The sequence below is a fragment of the Vombatus ursinus genome, unplaced genomic scaffold (assembly GCF_900497805.2).
Source record: "Vombatus ursinus unplaced genomic scaffold, bare-nosed wombat genome assembly UNPS02014779.1, whole genome shotgun sequence".
In the NCBI taxonomy this organism is placed as follows: Eukaryota; Metazoa; Chordata; class Mammalia; order Diprotodontia; family Vombatidae; genus Vombatus; species Vombatus ursinus.
The window spans coordinates 32581655-32602479 of NW_020954557.1; the positions used below are offsets into that span (position 1 = coordinate 32581655).

Here is a 20825-nt window from a genome sequence, read left to right on the forward strand (position 1 = left end):
TTTACTAGTGTCTGACTCTTTGTGACCCCATTTGGGGTTATCTTGACAAATATACTGTCATAGTTTGCCATTTCTTTTCTCCAGCTCATTTAACGGATGAGGAACTCAGAGGTAAACAGAGTTAAGTGACTTGCCTAGGACCACACAGCTAGTATGTTTCTGAGGCCAGATTTTAATTCAGGGAAATAAGTCCTCCTGATTTTCTCAATTACATGATTCTGTGAAGCTAGACTCTCATTCATTCTTCCATTAAATAGCCGTGTGATTTGGAACAAGATACATTCACTTATAGGCTATGCCACTGACTCTCCAGCCTTTCTCTGTCATGACCCTGAGTCCAAGACCTTCAGGTCTTCTTCCCCAGCCCCTTACTTTTCTAATTCCCTTTAGATGTCATCTTTCCCGCATTGGAATATAAGCTTCTTGAAGTCAGAAACTGTCTTTCTGCTTGTACTTCTATTCCCAACATTTAGCACAGTGCCTAGAACATACTAAGCACTTGCTTCTTGACTTAACTTGAGGATACTATAACCACATGGAACGGTTTTCTCATTTGTAAAATAAGAGGATAGTACTGGATCAATCAAGCAACTAATTTTTTGTTTCATTTTTATTTTGTTAAATATTTCCCAATTACATTTTGATGTTTTCTGTTTCTTACATCACCATGGTATCCCATATATCCCTTCCCCTATTACTGTGAGAGAACCATCCCATATAACAAATAGCTTTTTAAAAAATTTATAATTTCATCTTTATTTGAAAAACAATACCATTCAAAATATAAAAATAGATCCATTTTCAAAGGACCATCTAAATATGTCTTTGAAAATTGCAATGTCTTATTTATGAGAAACAGATGGTAGTGCAATAGTAGTCATAGGTATATATGATAAATGAGAATACAATTACTTTTTCAGCTTCTAAGGGGGAAAAGAAATATCCTTTTATTTCAGCTGCTCCTGCAATGACTCATAAAAATAAAATCAACAATACTGGGCATAGGTACAACCTTATATCTAAAACACAAATTTGACCAACCAGTGGGATCCAGACCCAGATATCCTAAAGATGCAAGCATAAGTGGGAGGATTGTTTCCCAGTTTACATATAATCAACCTGTCAATTAACCAAAATAACTCAAACACTTCTGACTCTACATGGGTCCTCTGTAAGCATCTCTGTTAAATGGTATGTACATAATAAATGAAAACTGAGGCACTCTTAATCCTGGAGCACAAAGAAGTTTGCAAAATCAAAGGTCTATTTAATACCAGTATTCAGAAAACTTGGATCCAAAATTGAACTTTAAATTGGGTGGGTGGGTAGTGAGTAGATTTCTATTACAATAGATACCCACTCCACCCACTCCCTAATCTTGAGAAATATATGGAATATCTCCACCTAAGACTAAAGCATATCACCAGGGAATGCTTGTTTCACTGTCCACTGATTCTGATATACTGTGATTTGAATTTGGGCACTTTTTTCAGCAAACCTTATAAAATTTAAAATCATTCCTTTATAGGCTACCATGTATCCTTACAAGGAGGACAACTTCTTAGTATTGCACAAAAGTGGATTTTAAAAACCAATCCACACAATTCAGTTTGGCAAGAAAGGTAAATCCATCTAATCCACTAGACAAATGTTGTAAAAATCTGCTTCTATTTTAATGAAATGGACAAATTCACTGAACTATACACTTCATGTCAATTTTAATATTGTTTTGATGGCAGCTATTCTCAGCACAGACAGCCAAGTCAGATAGATAAATGAGAAAGCAAAAGCAGAAAATTTGTTAGAATTCATCAATTCTTTGACTTTTTCCAACAACTGGAGGCCGATTTCAATCATGAGTAAAGTTGCTGTGCACTGCTTCTTCCATACTTTGTACTTCAAGCACTAAGGCGCATGCTGCTGCTGCCGTGGTAGATATTTTTGTGTCATCTTCTTTAAGTATACCTTTTTCTTTCTCCAAGGGCAAATAAAAATTGGGAGACATTTTCATAAACTACAAAAGTAATGCAACAGGCCGGAGTCACTGTAATCAAATTAGGAACAATTCCTTTGTAAAACCCATGAATGCCTTCTTTGCTCCACGTCCTCTTGATTACGTGCAATACACCCTGGTAATAAATGTGCTGATCTTGAAGCCGGGCTCTCACCACTTGATAGGGATAAGTTGCTGACACAGCAAATACTTTGGACAACGCCACAGTCGATACATACTCTATGGTGCTCAAGTGTGCGTCGGGTAATCGATTGATATATTTATTGTACTTCACTTTGAGAAGTTCATACGCCATGAACTGAAGGGCCCCGTGGGAGGTGCCCAGCAGCCCGGGCACAAATCCCTTGTAGAGTCCCCACAGCCCTTCAAACTTGTAGATCTTGACCACGGTGTCCAGCATGCCGCTGTAGCGCCGCCCCGCGGGGCTGTGGTCGTACTGCAGCATCAGGCGGGTCTTGGTCACCCACAGCGGGTTGGTGATGCACAGCGTCATGGACCCGGCCTGCGCGGCCGAGGTCAGGTATTCCGCGGCCACGAGCCGTTCCTTCTTGCCCTCGGTCTTGTAGGATTTGATGGCATTATAGAAGAAAAAGTAGAGTCCCCAAGACAAGCCCGCGCCCCACACGTTGGGGTTCACTCCTTGGTAGAGGCCTCGCAGGCCGTCCATCTTCCAAATGGAGGTCAAACAGTGGACGATGCCTTTGTACTTGGGTCTCACCTCCAGGCCGTCGCTCACGGCGAAGCGGATCTTCACGAGGTCCAGCTGGTGCAGCACCAGGTTGGAGAGGACGCCGCCGCTCACGCCCGCCACAGGTTCTCGTACCGCACATGGCGGAACACGGTGCTCAGCGGCGCCGAGCCCGGCCTCGGCTGGCCCTGCGCCTTCATGGGGCGGGCAGCCGCCGAGCCCGCGGCCTGGGCGCCGCCGCACCGAGACGAGACGCCGCTGCCGCCGCCGCCGCCGCCATCGTAGCGACCGTCGTCGTGGTCGTGGTCGCCAGGCTCGGGGCGCGGAAGCACGCGGGGCGCGACCGGGAGAGGGGGCACCGGCGCCACCGATGGCGATGGTTCCAAGAGCCGCGTGCGGCTGCCCCGTCCACCCAGGGGTGCCCGGGGGCCGGTTCTCACGGGTCTTCGTTCGAGTCCCGCGTTTCTTTACAATGTTGTCATATTTACTTTTCACTTTTTGGTGGGTCGTTTCCATTGATATTGTCACTGGCGAGGCTACTTTCTTGACTCTGCCTACTCTGCGTCAGCTTCTGTAATCGTGCTTCCCTGTTCATTACACACATCACCTCTTACAGCACAGTAATATTTCATTACATTTATACACCACAAACTGTTTAGTCATTCCTCAGCTGATGGGCATCTGCTTTGTTTCCAATTTATAACAATCAAAAAAGTGGTGTTACAAATATGTTGGAGTTTATGGGGACTTTTTTTCTTAGTATTCCATTACATTCATATACCCCAAGTTATTTAGCGGGTCCTCAGCTGATGGGCATCTACTTTGTTTCCAATACATAATTATCAAAAAAGTGGTGCTACAAATATCTTGAGTTTATAGGGACTTCTTTTTTTACTGTTCCATTACATTCATATACCACAAATTGTTTAGCCATTCCTCAGCTGATGAGTATCTGCTTTGTTTCCAATTTATAACAATCAAAAAAGTGTTGCTACAAATATGTTGGCGTTAATGGGGACTTTTTTTTCCTTATTCAATGACTTCCTTGGGGTATAAGCTCAGTAATGAATTCTCTGGTTGAAAGGATAATATGAACATTTTAGTCACTTTATTTGCTTAATTTCAAAAGGCTTTCCAAAATGGTTATACCACTTCACAGCTCCACTAACAGTGTGTTAATGTTATTATCTTGCCACAACGCCTCCAACATTAATGTTATTTTGTGTCATTTTTGCCAATTTGCAAGTTGTGTGTGAGGTAAAACCTCAGAATTTTGTTTTATATTTCTCTTATTATTAGTGATTTGGAGCATTTTTGTCAATACTTTGCAAGTCTTTTGAAAACTATTAGTTCATATCCTCTGAACATTTACCTGTTGGGGAATGGCTATTAGTTTATATATGTGTGTATGTGTATGTATATACATACATATGTGTATACAGGTACGTGTATATATACATATACGTACTGTGTGTAGATAGATGTTTACTTATTTAGTTGTTCATATATATATATGGCATATATATATGGCTTATATATTTTGGATACTAAATGTTTATCAGAGAAATTGGATACAAAGACTCTTCCCCTCCCCCAATTCAACCACTTTCCTTTCCTGCTTTCTGGATGCATTAATATTTTCTTTTCAGAAGCTTTTCAGTTAACTTTTGTAATTGCCTTTGTCTCTGATTTGGTTAAGAATACTTCTCTTACCCAAAGCTGTAAGAGGTTCATGATCTCTTTCTCTTTTAATAGTTTGGTTTCCTTATAGTATGTATGATGTTTTATATTAAAGTCATGTATCCATTTAGAATGTATTGCCGAGTGGAATTGGTCTAAGCCTAATTTCTGCCAGACTTCTTCAGTTGCCCCAACAGTTTTTATCAAATATGGACTTTTTCCTTAAGTAACTTATGTTTTCCTCTTTATTGAACACTGAGTTATTGAGTTTTATTGTTTCTCAATCTTTTTTTATTTAGTCTGTTCCATTGATCTGACTCTATTCTTTAACCAGTATTGGATGGTTTTGATGATTGCTATTTTATAATATAGTTTGAGAAGTTACCCCTTTGTCCTTCTTTTAATCATTTCCCTTGACATTTTTGATCATTTTCCCAAATGAATTTTATTATTTTATCAAACTCTGTGTAGTATTTGCTTAGTAATTTGATTGGTATAGCAGCATCAAAAGTAAAAATTAATTGTAGTAGTATTGTCGTCTTTCTTATATTTACACAGCTAAGCCATGAGCACTGAATATTCTTCCACCTATTTAAGTTGTTCTTTAATTCTTTAGTTTTGTAACTTAATCTATATAAGTATTCTGTGTGCTTTCGGAAGATTGATCTACAAATAATTTATGCATTTTGTAGTTATTGCAAATGGAATTTCCCTTTATATTATTTCTTCTTGTGTTTTGTTTTTATTTTGTAGAAATGTTATTGATTTTTGAGGATTTTCTGCTACTTTGCTGAAACTATTACTTGTCTCTGTTAAAATCTTTGGTGGTTCGCTGGGTGTTTCCACAGATGGGAAGACATTGAGACAGTATCATGTAGAGAAACGAGCAAGGCTTTGGGGTCAGAAAGCCTGAATTTTCATTCTAGTTCTGATACACATTAGCGCTGAGATGTTACAGAAGCCACTAATTCTCAAAGCCTTACTTACCTCATCTGTAAGATAATGTTTACGCTATGTGCCACACAGGGTTGGTATGGCAAAAAGAATCCTGAAAATCCCTTCATCTGTAACATAGAATCTCACACTCTTACCTTTCTTTGCAGAAGTAAGGCATTAAGAGGCTCGAATATCACACATACTGTGCTAATTGGTTTTGCCAAACAGCTTCTTTTTTAGGTTTAATAGTATCAAAGATAATAGGATTAAGACTTTGAAAGTAACCTAAAGGCTATCTAATTCTTTTTTTGGGGGGGGGGTGTTGGAGGGTGTGAGGCAATTGGGGTTAAGTGAGTTGCCCAGAGTCACACAACTAGTAAGTATTATGTGTCTGAGGCCGGATTTGAATTCAGGTCCTCCTCATTCCAGGGCCAGTGCTCTGTGCCACCTGGCTTCCCCATTTACTTTTTTTTTTTTTTAAATATTTATTTCTTTTTTTAAAATTTATTTTGATTTATCAATAATCACTTCCATAAGCTTTTAAGTTTTAAATTTTTCTCCCCCTCCTTCCCCACCTCCCTCCCCAAGATGGTGCACAATCTGATACAGGCTATACATATACATTCCTATTAAACATATTTTCACATTAGTGATGTTGTAAGGAAGAATTAGAACCAATAGGAGGAACCACAAGAAAGAAAAAAACAAAACAAAACAGAAGAAAAAAAACAGCAAATAGTATGCTTCAATCTACATTCAAACTTCATAGTTCTTTCTTTGGATGTGGATAGTATTTTCCATCATGGGACCTCTGGAGATATCTTAGATCCTTGCATTGCTGAAAAGAGCTAAGTTTATCAATATTAGTCATCGCACAACATGGCTGTTACTGTGTACAACGTTCTCCTGCCTCTGCTCACTTCACTCAGCATCATTCCATACAACTCTTTCCAGATTTTTCTGAAGTCTGCCTGCTCATCATTTCTTGTAGCACAATAGTATTCCATTACATTCATATACCACAACTTGTTCATCCATTCCTCAATTGCTGGACATCCTCTCAATTTCCAATTCTTTGCCACCACAAAAAGAGCTGCTGTAAATATATTTGTACATGTGAGTCCTTTTCCCATTTGTATGATCTCTTTGGGATACAGCCCTAGGAGTGCTATTGCTGGGTCAAAGGGTATGCACAAAAAAAATCTTTATTTCTTAATCATTCATTTGTTCATTCTGCTATTGATCCATTCTATGTTATCCATTTATTCATTTGTTTATTTAATATTGGATCTCCCTATCTCTCCTGACTCAGGAGTATAGCATCAACTCATGTGCTGAATTGATAATCAATTTATGAAATTATGAAATGGAAGCAGGCATGACTGGTTCCTTGGGGACTCACCAGAACACACCACAACTGGAAGCAAATGAGTGGCAATCACATTTTAATTAGCCAGAGAAGGTGTGGAGGCAAACAATACAGCAGAGACAAGAAGTGAAAGGGATACAAAGGCCTACAGCATGGGGATGGGGGGGGGGGGTAGAGGGAGTAGGGGGATGAAGGAAAGCAGTTTGAGGAAAAAAATGGTGAAGGGATGGGTCATTTTACCATAGATTGGAGTTGGGAGCACTTGAGCATCATGGATCCTTAAAAGATGAGAGTGCAGGGGGTGGGGGGTGGAGCAGGAGTTTGAGGTCTCATTTTTATGGGAAACAGACTAACTCTTACCAGTGCCTCCTTGGGGTTAGCTTATTAACATATCCTGATCATTTCAGAGTTGTCAGTAAAACTTTAAAGTTAACATGTTCACTTCATTTCAAAATTTTCAGCACTATTTGGTGATTGCCTGTTCTTTACTGTGAGAGTCTGGAATTTGTCTGGGATTTACATATCGTAAGACCAAAAGGCCCTGAGAGCAGCACCTGGATGGCTTCCGCTGATTTAGTACATATTACTAATGTGGATTTTGGTTACTATATAATAGAATTTGTTTATTACACTCCTTTGATTTTTGTGATAGTTTATATATAACTCCTAAGTTCCCCTTTGCAATCTTATTTCCCACTATTGCCCCTTTATATTGGCTACTTATATATTTACTACATTGATTAGGAATGGGGGGATTGGGTATAAGGAGGGGGGGACATTTAAGGGCCCAGAACAATTTCAACACATGGGCCCAACACTGCTACTGGTCAGCACTAAAGCTTTGACCTCCTCCTCTCACCTGGGCCAGTTTACCCTCCTTAGGGAAATTGGTGGTACTCTACTCCTAGGAGCTTCCATATTGCTGCCAGGCTTTGGATGCACACCACAGTTCAGAATTCCCAAGTTCAAGCAATCCACCAATTCAGCCTCCCCAGTGGCAGAGATTATAAGTGTGCTACCACATCCAGCCCCCTTACTTTCCAGTTAAGGAAACTGAGGCCCAGAAAGATTAAGTGATTGGTCTAAAACTATAATAAATGAGATGGAGGCAGTATTTGAACCCATTTGCTCTAACTCTAGAACCAGGGCTCTTATTTTGTTATAAAGATGGTTCCCTAGATAACAATAATAAATATCAATAAAAGTTTTTAGATAGAGTAGCATAATTAGGAAGGTGATTGAGGAAGAAGATGAGGGTTGGAAGATGGACTTGCAATAAGACAGATCCTAAGGACTAGAATGAGAAGGCTAGAGATGTTGGAAAAAGAGTGGGGATACTGATATAGACATTGATGACTGTGTGTTTATTAATTGTTATTTTGTTGGCATTTTATATGAACACATACACATACACACTTACTGTCCTCATTTCACCAGTAGAATGGCTTTCAATTGCCTAGGTTTTGAATAATTGGCCTTGTTTCACATTCAATAGGAAGAATATTGCTCATAGATTCATGATTTTCTTTTTAGTTTCACTGTCATTAATTTGAAATAGTCACATATATAAAAACATAATATTTCAATTTAATTACCTTTAAAAGAATTACATTGTGAATAAAATTAAAACTTTTATTGATCAATTATTTTGAGATTTTGCTTATGATGTATACGATACCTGAACATGTATAACATGAGAAAAGACGTTAAAATAGATTGTCATTGCTTGAAGATTTTTAAAGGATTTCTTTTAGAGGTTTCCCCCTCTTTTATTTAGATTTCCAGGGTGGAGATAAAGGCTAAAGAGGAAAATATCTTCATTTTTTTTATGCTGACTTGATATGAAGTTCATTGTAATATGATAAATAGTTACATAAAATTCATTATTTTGACATAACCAACCTTATATGCTCATTACTTTATATAAAAATACCAATATGACCTATAGAATAGGAATTATTACCTTGAGGCCCATGGGTAGATTTCAGGGGGTTAATGAAGTGGACCGAGGAAAAAATACATCTTTGTTTCAATGTAATTGGTTTCCTTTGTACTCCTTTGTATATTACTTATGTATTAAGTGCCATTATTCTGAAAAAGGGTCCAGGGACTTCCCCAGACTGCCAAAGAGATCCATGGCACAAAAAAGGTTTAGGACCCTTGCTACAGAAGAGTTCTTTTTTTGTCAAAAGTACCTTCTTCTACAAACCTATCAATATTAGTAAATAGCTACAGATACAGCTTTATACATGTAGCATTTATGCATTTCATTCCTTTTCAGCAGGTTTATTAAAGCATAAAAAGAAACTTCAGAAAAGAAGATCATTTTGACCTGCAAGGTTAGCAGTATGAGAGGAGGCACTGCTCTGTCACACACTTCTGTTTCTTTGTGTTTACCTAGAGAAGATGACATCAGATGTTTTATTTATAAGCATTCTTCCTTAGGTTCTGCTCAGTCAGGAGAACCTGAAAATTTGGATACTTCAGAGTATAAGGGTAATTTTTAGACCTTAAGACTATCCCATTAGGCTAGTTTCTTGTGAGAAGATAAGTTCTGCATATCTAGAAATAAGCCTTCCTTCCCCTAAAGTTCTACTTTAAAAAAAAAAAAAATCAATGATTTTCTATAACTTTAGAAGTGAAATAAGTTTCCTTTGTCTTTTGACTGCACTTTGGTGTAACTGATATGACTTTGTATTTAAGCAGATCACCAGCTACTATTAGAGAGAATATAGATCAATCAATCCCCATCCCCACTATAGTAAAACTTAAATGGCATCCAAATAGTTTTTGGCAGATTGAAGACATTTCAATGGGAAATCTGCTTTATACTTAGGAAGTAAGGGTAGGTTAGGTTTTTCATCCTATTACAGCTATGAGATATTAGAATGCTTTACTAGGAAAGATTGTAGAGGGCTTTTTGGTTTGTTTGTTTTTTTCTGGAGATTAAGGAAAAAATAGATGACATTCTGGAAAAAGGATTCCTAACCTTTTTTTTTTCTTGTGTCAGAGATCCCTTTGGCAGTCTGTTTGATCCTATGGACCCTTTCATAAAAATAAATTAATATATAAAATGAAATATATAGAATCATAAAAGAAATCAATTATATTGAGATACAGCTATCAAGATATTTTTTAAAACAAGTTCACACTTTCCAGTTTTAGAATCCTTGTTCTAAAAGAAAATATAAGCAGGGGCAGCTAGATGGCGCAATGGATAGAGCTCCAGCCTTGGAGCCAGGAGGACCTGAGTTCATATTCAGACTTAGACACTTGACACTTACTAGCTTTGTGACCCTGGGCAAATCACTTCACCCCAAATGCCTCACCCACCCCCCAAAAAAAGCAAAATAAAATTTAAAAAAATATATAAGCAGAGTTTTACCTGGCAACCATGGGCCATATAATATGACCTTTATCTTCAAGTCCTTCCTGTATAGAGACTCTAAATACAGGTCAGAATGTATATGAATATATAATACATATAATAGATATAAATATAAGTATTATACTATATATATACATAGAATATGCATAGTCTAGAAATTAATATATAATTTAGATATACAAACTAATATAGAAAATATATAGGATCTCTATAGAATTCAACTTCCTCCTAGACATGCGGCTCATTTTTGAAATTAACTCTCTTAGGAAAAAAGAATATAAAAGGTTATCTTTCTATACTAACACACAAAGACACATATGCTTCTTATATATACATTTTTCAAGTAGATTATATTGACTCTTTTTTTGTATTAAGTATTTATCCTAAATACTATTCAGTAACATATCAAACTCCGTAGTATTGTGAGTCAGTAGTTTTATTGTAAATCAATCATTTCCTCAATTATAAAAAAAAACAAAACATTCATTGAACCTTACTATGTGCCAGGCACTGTTGTAAGTGCTGGGAATAAAAAGAAAGACAAAAACGTGGTCCCTACTCATATTCTAATGGAGAAGACAATACATAAACTATGTACATACAAATACATCTGTTTGTAAATATATGTATATGTACATATGTATATATTTGTGTATATATGCACGTATGTACTGGTCTTCTTCCTGTTCCTGGAACAAGACATTCTATCTCTGAGCTATAGACATTTTGCTGGCTGTCCTCCATTTTGGGAAGGCTCTCCCTCCTCAGCTCTGCTTCCTGGCTTCCTTAGCTTCCTTCTAGTCCCAGCTAACATCCCACCTTCTACAGGAATCCTTTCCTGATCTTCCTTAAATCTAGTGCCTGCTGATTATTTCCAATTTATCCTGTGTATAGCTTGTTTGTACATAGTATTTTGTACATTGTCTCCCCCTACAAACATACCCAAGACTACAAAGTCCTCGAGAGCAAGGATTGTCTTTTGCCATTCTCTGTATCCCCAGAACTTAGCACAGTGACTGACACATAGCAAGTTCTTCATAAATGTTTATTGATTGACAGACAGTGGGATCCAGGGTGAAGATAGAAGGATTTGCCTTGGCAAGGAGAAAAGCTACTTCTTTATGAGATAGGAACAAAGGAAGAAATAGTGAGGAAAGATATCTGAGTGGCATGAGATGAGGAAGAGGAAGAAAAGGAAGTTCCTGACAAATGACCTTGATATTTTTGGTTAAGTGTGGCTAAGTATGGAGAAAGATGGGTTGGTTTCAGGAAATATTGGGAATAACCACTGTGGTAAGCAAGAAATGAATCCATTGTTGACATCAAAAAGATTACATTGCTATTTGAATATTAAACAGAGGACCCAATAGACAAACAGCTAGCTACATGGTGTAGTAGATAGAATGTTGGACATGAAGTCATGAATCCCAGGTTCATAATCAGCCTCAAACATTTATTAGCCGTGTGATCTTAAATAATTAGCTTAACCTCTGCTTGTCTTAGTTTCCTCATCTGTAAAGTGGGAACAATAATAGCACTTACCTCACAGAGTTGTTATAAGGATCAAATGAGATAATATTTGTAAAGTGCTCTGCAAACCTTAAAATGTTATGTAAGTGCTATTCATTATTACTATTATTTATGTAACATAAATATTTAGCGGACCCAGTCATCAAAGTTATGTGATATTCTTTAACTCTGTTCAGCATCACATGAATCGGGAGTGGGAGGGAAGCAAAAAACTGTGAGAAGCAGCCAAGTCTGACTGGAGCTTGGTGAGGTATAATCAGCTATAAGCCCCAGGACAAGGGACTCAAGTGTAGAGGATATAATACTTTCATTTTTATACCATGCCTTTCTTTAGTTTTTATTACTCCTATGCTTCAGAAACTCCACACTTTTCTGAGATGATGGGTGGTCCCTCCATGGCACAGATAATAGACATTTATTACCTCTTGACTGACCTTCTGCTGTGGAGTTTTTTTAACTTGGCAACATATACCACAATCCGTCACCCATACTTAAAGCCCTTTTGACTTGGGCACAACCTGACAGGGTTCGCACTGTTCTAGCATAACTTTCAAGTACCCAAGACCACCTCCATGCCATGACGACACACTGAAGTAGGATTTTGGTAAAAGTTTTGGGTCACATACATGTATGTTTGTATATAGCTGCTTAGTTCCTTTGTTTTTCTGGTTGTCTGCATATGTGGTCTATCTTCCATGCCTTGGCCACAAAGGAAGAAAAAAATTACTCATGACTTTGGACCCTTATTAGAAATCAAAGCAAGAAAGACATGACATAAATCTTAATTTTCCAGCATATATTTAATTTCCATATTTTGTTCCCTCTCCACAGAAATTTTGAGCACTCATCAAGGGGAAGTGTTCGTTCACCCAGAGATAGAGGTCCTGTCAAACAGGGCAGGAACAGCTGGTGAAAATTCTCAGGAAATTGATGACCATCATTTCTCAAGAACATCACCTCATAAATACACCCTCAAACAAGTTTGTCATAGGTCTTGTGGTATTGAGTCTCGTTGGAAATCAAGCACTAAGTCTGATATAGAAAGAAAAAAGATCATTCGAGCAAGTAAAAAAATGCAGCTTAGGAAGTCACTGAGTTCTAATAACTCAACAGGATCCTTATTTCTGAGTAGTGTACCAGCTCAGCGGAGAGCTATATTCCTGGCTGTCTCATATCTTGTGGGAATGGGTTTATACAAACTAGGCAATTAAAAGGAAAGTAGAAAGATACTGAATAGAAAATAAACACAGAAACCTGCATAAAATGAAAATCTCATCAAATAAAAATAATTCAACATAAAATTCTCTTTTGATATTAGTAATGTATGAGGCACCAACAATGTTAAATAAGTTCTTCTGCCATTATAAGGTGTATTGTTTTGTTAATAGCCTATACAAACTGGAATTCCTTTGGCACATCATTTTCAGAGGCTGAAGATAGTTCTACAGTAAGATGTTAGTGGAGTTGTCTCCAGTAGTAGAGTGAGCTCTTAATTCATGCATGTTTTATTGAGTGTGATTTGTAATTATGTTCAAAAGATACAATTCTCCCCTCAAAAATAAATATCAAATATAGTAAATGAATAAATTAGAGATGATTCCTCAGGTAATGAAGAATGATTGTATAGACAATATATATCTATCATCTATTTTTGCCAGATTTTCCCAGAATAATTCAACTCCGGAAATCATAGCCTTAGTAGAAAGGACATATTATTTAGTAGATAAAGGGTCAGTATGGGATCCAGGAACACCCAGGTTCTACTCATGATTCTGACACCCACTCGTAATGTGACCTGTGGACAAGTCACTTAACTGTTCAGTGCCCTATAAACTGTCTAAAACTACAAATTACAAATGAGTTGTCAGTCTGCATTGATGAAGAGAATTTCTACATTGGGGGTTCCTTTTCTTGATAAAAATCACAAGTCCAGACTGAAACAAAAAGAAACCACATTGACATTTTTTTATTTTACTTTTTTCTGCATCCTTTTTTTTCCTTTTACTATTTACAGTGTATCATACGAATTTTATTACAAGATTTCTTTTCCTGAAAGTGCTTCTTACTGTTCCTTTAATATAGTTAGATATCAGTGCTGATGCCTTCTGATATTCATAAGCTGTATGCTGGTGAGACAAACTTGAGTAATCAAAGTACCATTCTGTTCCTTATCCATCTCACACTATCCATTGAAGACCTTGTGAATTTCTGATGCTTCCCAGATCCTTGCTTAGCCACTTGGCTGGCAGTCATGGTCTGATCCTTTCTTATTACTTTGTACAACTGTTCATCCCTTCCCAATTGTTTGGGTTGATTCCTTATCAAGTATGATACCTTGGACTTGCTGAATTCCTCTGCCCTTCTCATTTCCTTAGTATTTTTCTTCCATCTTCTTCTTCCCTGCTATTTTAGATAGACAAACCAACTCAAACTTTTAACATCCCATCCTTTCTTTCTCAGACTCCTACCTAGAAGCAGCAGTAGACCAAGCCCTAAGATCCATGAATAAGTGGCATTAGATAAAGTAGTACCCTCAGAAAGATTTCCTAGTAAATGTGACCAAAGTTTAGAAATTGTGAGTGAATTAATAAAATGGCCCACCCCTATATGTCATAGGAAGCAGATTTTAACTTTAATCTAGGGGGAGGAGAAAACAGTTTAGTCAATGCTCTGTGGCAAGTGTGCTACCTTGTGGTAGTTGAATATATTTTTTTAAACTGAGTAAATTATGAGGAAATTGACATTCCTATATTCCCACTTAGTTGAATAGGGACAGGAGAGGACAAAAATATCACTATATCCAAGGTTTACCATAATTCCCTGTATATTCTATACAAATCCATTATTTACTTTGAGATATTTTAAATTCTGGCAACTAGGTGGCACAGTGGATAGAACACTGGCCCTGGAATCAGGAAGGCCTGAGTTCAAATCCAGCCCTGGGCAAGTCGCTTAGCCCTATTTGCCTCAGTTTCCTCATCTGTAAAGTGAGCTAGAGAAGGAAATGGTAAACCATTCCATTATCTTTGCCAGTAAGATTGCAAATGTGGTCGTAAGAGTCAGACACAACTGAACAACAAAATTTTAAATTGTCATCATACAATAAAACCTTAAATATGTTATTTTCTTGACTTGCCTTTGAAAAGAAAAACAAATGATAACAAAATAACCTGGCTGACATTAGAGATTTATTCTTGTTTTTAAAGCAGAGTAACTATAGTGAGTATATATGGAAAGGACTTGAGTTCAGATCCTAGCTGTACTTTTTCTTTCCTGTATGACCATGTGCAGTCATTTTACTCCATTGGCCATCAGTTCCTTATCTCCCAAATAAGAAGGTTAGGGTCATCTATGAGGTAACTCCCAGTTCTAATTCTATGATCTTATTAAGACCAGTCTCTCATACTTTTATTATCTATAGAAATAGGACTGGAAGACTTTTGCTCTGATAATGATAAACCCTAGTCCATGCAAGACCCTCACATGTAATGAAAATCTTATGTTCAGTATGGTTGCCATGGATCAGTAAATCAATATGAAGACTTTTTAAACAAATGTGGAAACAAGGATTCAGTTTCAGCATGAAAGAAACAGAAAATTCAGTTGACAAGAACATCTCATTCTTTAAGCATTCTGGTTAATCATACCTTTATATCTGGTTTAAGGGGAAAGTACTGAACTTGGAGTCACAAGACATGGGTCCAAAGCCTAACTCTTTCACTTACTAGTTTTGTAACTGTGGCAAGTCACTCAACCCTCTCTGAAGCTTCTGAAGTCTTATGCTCTCTAAGTTTCTGTTTCCTCCTATGTATGGGATAAGGGTAGTGATCAAGCCCATATTTTCAAGGAAATGCCCAAGAGAGGAAACCAGAACCTACCAATGCAGGTCAGTACCTTCTCTATAACTTAGTCTTTAGAGACTTGCCTAGAACACCCAGGGCCACATAACAGGTAGGTATCAGAAGCAGACCTTGACCCCATGTCTTCCAGGCTAAGAGGCCTCTATCTCCTTCACCATGCAGACCCACTTTCTCATCTGTACCTCTATAAAATGGAGATCATTACATTTGTAGTCCCTCCTTCAGAGGAGGAATTTGAGGAAAGTGTTTTTTATATACCTTAAAACACAATAGAAATGAAAACTGTTTTAAGATCAAAGAGATTGTTAACCATAGTTGGACTGCCTTAGGGAAAAATGGGGTATATTTCAGAGTTTAGGGGAGGGTGAGAAAGAGAGCACAAGTCCAAGATCAGTTAAAGGAGCTGCCAATGTTTATCCTGAAGAGGAAAATGCTTGGAGGAAGTCATCATAGCTCTATTCAAGTATTTGAATAGTTGTTCTGGGAAAGATTTAGACAGATTCTGGCTGGCCCCAAAGAGTATAACTAGGAGCAATGAGAAGTTGGAAAGAGCCAAATTGAGATTTTCTATAAAGAAGAACTTCCTGATAATTAGAATGAACTCAAAGTGGTTTGGACTACCCTGAGAGGTCAGAGCTAGAGCTAAAAGGAGCCTTGAAAGCCACCCATCCCAACACTTTAATTTTACAGATGAGGTAACTTGAGTTCATGGAAATTCCATGATTTATACAAGGTCACATTGGCAGCAAGCAGCAGAAGTAACATTTGAACTCATGTCCTCTGACTCCAGTTGGAGCTCTTTCCATTTGACCATGCTGCTAAACCATGTTGTCAATGAAAGAAAGAGATTGGAAACTTTTCTCATACATAAAGTAGTAGACTACATTCTGAGTGCAGCCCAGCAGAGTTCCTCCCCCAGCCAGAAGAATGTCAGTCAGCTCCTGTAGGGTGTGGGGACTGCTTCAATTTTGTCTTTGTTTTCATAGTTCCATTTGCATCAGTGGAATGAGTTTCTCCAATGGAAGCTCCCTAAACCATGAGATCGTGAGTCTAGACTATGAAAAACCCAAAATATTTCTCAAGGACCCACACTCTGTTTCTTTTCCTTATCTGCTGTTCATTTTGATAAACAATCAGATTTTCAAATACCATATACCAAAAGACAGTTACAGTAATTCAGTCAGCATTTGGTCCATTTGTTAAAATATTCCCAGAGCAAGGGCCAGTATTATTTCTTTCTATAATTCAGTAGTTCTGAATGGTGCTGAAGGGCACCTTTAAAATTAGCTAACAACAAAAATGTTTTAATTAAACTAATTAAACTGCACACCAGTCTTAGTGCAGTACGTAAGTTTTTCAGTATCTCCACTGAAGGCATATGACAGTTAACTCTTAGCAATTTCACATGGAGACAATCAGGGATATTTTGTGCAATTCTGTTGGAATGGGGAGGGAGGGAGGCCCTGTGGCACTTGTAAACCCTTAAGAGATCATTCTTAGTCAATAACCTAAAAGAGGGAAGAGTAGATTCTAAAAAGTATAGAGCAAGATATTTAAATTAGATTCTTGGTAAAATTCCAGGACATATTGGTAAATGACAAATTGTGGTTATCTGGAATAGAAAGTAGGGATCACAGAAAGCCAACATGTATTCCTCAAGAGCAGGTCAGACTAACTTTGTTTTTTGACTTGTCAGGATACTATGGTGGGTCAGTGGAATGGGATGTACATTATTTACTTAGATCTGAGCAAACATTGAACAACATCGTTCTTATCATTTTGTGGACAACTTGAAGATAAAATAAACAATAGATAGATTAAGAACTGATAGAATTATCAGACCCAAAGTCCTTAATCACTTAAGTCATTTTAGGAAGCTGAGCTCCAGAAGAGTACCTCCAAGTTTCTATCCCAGCTTGGTTTCTGCTTCTGTACTTTTTTACAAATGACTTAGACAAATGCAAAGGTGGCATATTCATCCATTTCATATGACACAAAAAGCTGAAACAGCATACTCATTGGATTACAGAGTCGAGATACAAAATATTTCACAAGACTGTTGGGTTGAATAAAATAAGATAAACTATAATAGAGATGGATGTAATAACGTCTTACAGTAAGTTTACAAAAATCAACTCCATAATTATAAGATGGGGTAGAGATAAAAACTATTCTGAAAAACACCTGGATTTTTTTAGTGGAATTTAAGTTCCATGTTCATTAAGCATGTAATCAACATAGTCAGAAAAGCAGATGTGACATTAAGCATTTGAAGAGATATGCAGTATAAAGACTGTGGAAGTGACAATCCTACTGTACTTTGCTCTGGGATGACCACATCTGAAATGTGTTTAGTCCTGAGCATCCCGTATTAGAATGGGAAAAAACTGGAAGACAGTCAGAGAAAGACCACCAGGGTGGAGAAAGGCTTGGAATCATGCCAGAAGGGAATTGGTTGAAGGAACTAGGGTTGTTTAGCTTTGAGGATTAAAGCCTTGATAACCTGATAAACATGATAACTATGTTCAGGTAAGGTATTTGTAGGATTGTCATTCAGAAGTGCAATTCAGTTAGTTCCACTTGGCCAAAGAGCACAGAATTAGGAGCAAAGAGAGGATATTACAGAGGCAACTTTATATTTGCTTTATGGAAACACTTGCTAACAAGTAGCGTTCTCCAAAAGTGGAAAGTGCTGCCATGGGAGATACATGACTGCCCCTCAGAAGAGTTTTTCAAGAAGATGGCAGATGATTTTTCAGCTGGGCTGTAATGTATTACTGTTCAAGGACAAGTTGGAATACATGACCAAACTGTTAGGTCACATTTGGCTTCTAATGTTAGACTTAGAAAGGGGCACTCTCCACCTCCTGAGGCAGCCTACTGTTCTTATAAATAAGTCTCATTGTTAGGAAGTTTTGTTTGGTTTGTTTTCCTGACATCAAATTTAAATTTGCCAATTTACAGCTTACACTTATTGTATCTGGTTTTGTTCTCTGGGGTGAAAACAAATGTCTAATCCCCCATATTAGAATGTGATCACCTTGAGGGCAGGACTTATAATTTTGTCTTTCTTTGTATCCTGAGAGTTTAGCACAGTGCCTGGAACATAAGAAGACTTTAAGAAATGCTGCTTGACTGTTAATCTGTCTTCCTCATGACAGAATTCAAATATTTGAAGACAGCTCTCATGACTGCCCTCAGTTTTCTCTTCCTAAGGCTAAACATCCCTGCTTTCTTCAATTGACCCTGATAACATAACTCATTATTATTTCCCCCAAAACCACATCTCTTCTGAGTTTCCTTAGTTCTAAATAGAAATTACTACTATCCTTCCATTTACCAGTCTCATAACTTTAGAGTCATGCCCAACTGCTCATTCTCTTTCACCCAATATGTCCATTAAGCTTTCAGTTCTTATTGGAACAATCTTCCTGACATCTCTCATATCTGTCCCCGTCACTCTATTCACATGGCCATGACCCTGTGGCTCCTATCATTGTTCAGGCCCACATCACTTTTTGCTTAGATTACTACAATTTGTTGTTCAGTTTTTTTCAGTTGTCTCTAGCTCTTCATGACTCCATTTGGGGTTTTCTTGGCAGAGATACTGATATGGTTTTCCATTTCCTTCTCCAGCTCATTTTACATATGAGGAACTAAAGCAAACAGTTAAGCACCTTGCCTAGCGTTCTATAGGTAATAAGTGTCCAAAACTAGATTTTTGAACTCAGATCTTCCTGACCTTCAGGTCTGGTACTGTATCCATGCACCACCTACCTGCCCCAAATTACTACAATAGTCTTCTAATTTGTCTCCTTGCATCATCTCTCCTCTTTTTAATCTGTTCCCTATATAGTTGCCAAAGTGATGTTCTGAAGATATGGCTTTGACCATCACTCTCTTCTACTTAATAAATTCTAGGGCTCCCTGTTTCCTCCAGGATTAAACACAAACTCTAGTTTGCTATTAAAAGTACTTTACAACATGACTCTAACCTAGCTTTTTAGGTTTACTGAACAGTATTCTCTTTACTGCGGTCTGCAATCCAGCCAAACTGACCTTGCTCTTCCGTATGCATATTATTCAATTTCCATCTCTGTGCCTCTTCATAAGCTGTCACTTATAACTGGAATGAATTCCCTCTTCACTTATACCTCTTAGAATTCTGAGCTTCCTTCAAAGCTCAGGTCCAATGCTACCTCCTACGTAAAGCCCTCCCTGATTCTTCTAGCTGCTAATGCCTCCCCCTTCTGCTGTAAAATTACCTTGTACCTACTTTTTTGTATTTAGTATCTGCTTATATGTGTACAGATCATTTCTTCTGATGGAATGAAAGTTTATTGAGATCAGGGACTTTTTCAACTTTTTCTTTGTATCTCTTGCATCTAATGGTACCTGGTATATTTGTTGTTCAGTCATTTCTGTCATGTCCAACTCTTCATGACCCTATTTGGGGTTTTCTTGACAGAGATACTGAAATGGTTTACCATTTCCTTCTCCAATTCATTTTATAGATGATGGAACTGAGGCAAATAGGGTTAAGCAACTCACCCAGAGTCACAAGGCTATTAAATGCCTGAGGCCATATTTGAACTCAAGTCCTTCTGACTCTAAGCCTGGTACTGTATCTACAATACCACCTGGCTGCCTGGTACTTAGTAGGTGCTTGATATATGCTTGTTGATTGATTAATGTGACATAGATCCAGGGTCCTTCTGTGATGAACTAAAAATAAGATGACAGATATAATATAGATGATAAAGAACATAGGGGAGTCAAAGGTTACTCCAAGTGTTCAAGTCTAGATAATGGAAAAAATACATTTGCATTTGAAAAAGGTAGAGTTTGAAATGGAGGGGAAATTATGATTTTTATGTATGCTGCGTTCTAGTCTACAGTTGTACGTTCTGATAGACATGTCTAGTAAGAAGTTGGAAATAGAGGTTTAGAAATCAAGAGGTTTAGAAATCAAAACTTGAGCTATTGATATGGAAATTTTCAGCACAGAAGTAATGGTTGAAAATGCCTGATTTTATGGACTCTAAAAAGGAGTGAATCCAGAAAGAAAAGTTTAAAAGTAGAAATGAGGGAATTGGTAGGGAAAGTCAGTCTATATTCAATCTACAGAGAGAGACCTATAAATCACAATGGCCCATCAATGAATTGGAAGCAGTAATACAGTACCCTTCTGAAAAACAACAGCAACAACAACAACAACAACAAAACAATCTACCCTAACATGATACTATATGGTATGAATTGAATTAAATTCTTATAAATATATGGTATGAATTGAATTAAATTCTTATAAATATATCATCATATACAAATGAGAATATGTATATACATATACATACACA

The 20825-nt window shown here is 37.4% G+C and overlaps 1 protein-coding gene across 2 annotated transcripts in view; it reads left to right on the forward strand.

The window, feature by feature from the left end:
* PDE1A (phosphodiesterase 1A) overlaps window positions 1–20825 on the forward strand; it is a 342826-nt gene that overhangs the window by 313038 nt on the left and 8963 nt on the right. Inside the window, exon 14 of one of the 2 annotated variants that reach the window (XM_027866098.1) lies at window positions 12437–12906. The exons of the other annotated variant lie outside the window; for it this stretch is intronic. Coding sequence (XP_027721899.1) covers window positions 12437–12816 — 380 coding nt within the window. The 3' untranslated portion in view covers window positions 12817–12906. Of the gene's footprint in view, window positions 1–12436; window positions 12907–20825 lie in introns of those variants that run through there. 2 annotated transcript variants of the gene reach the window in all.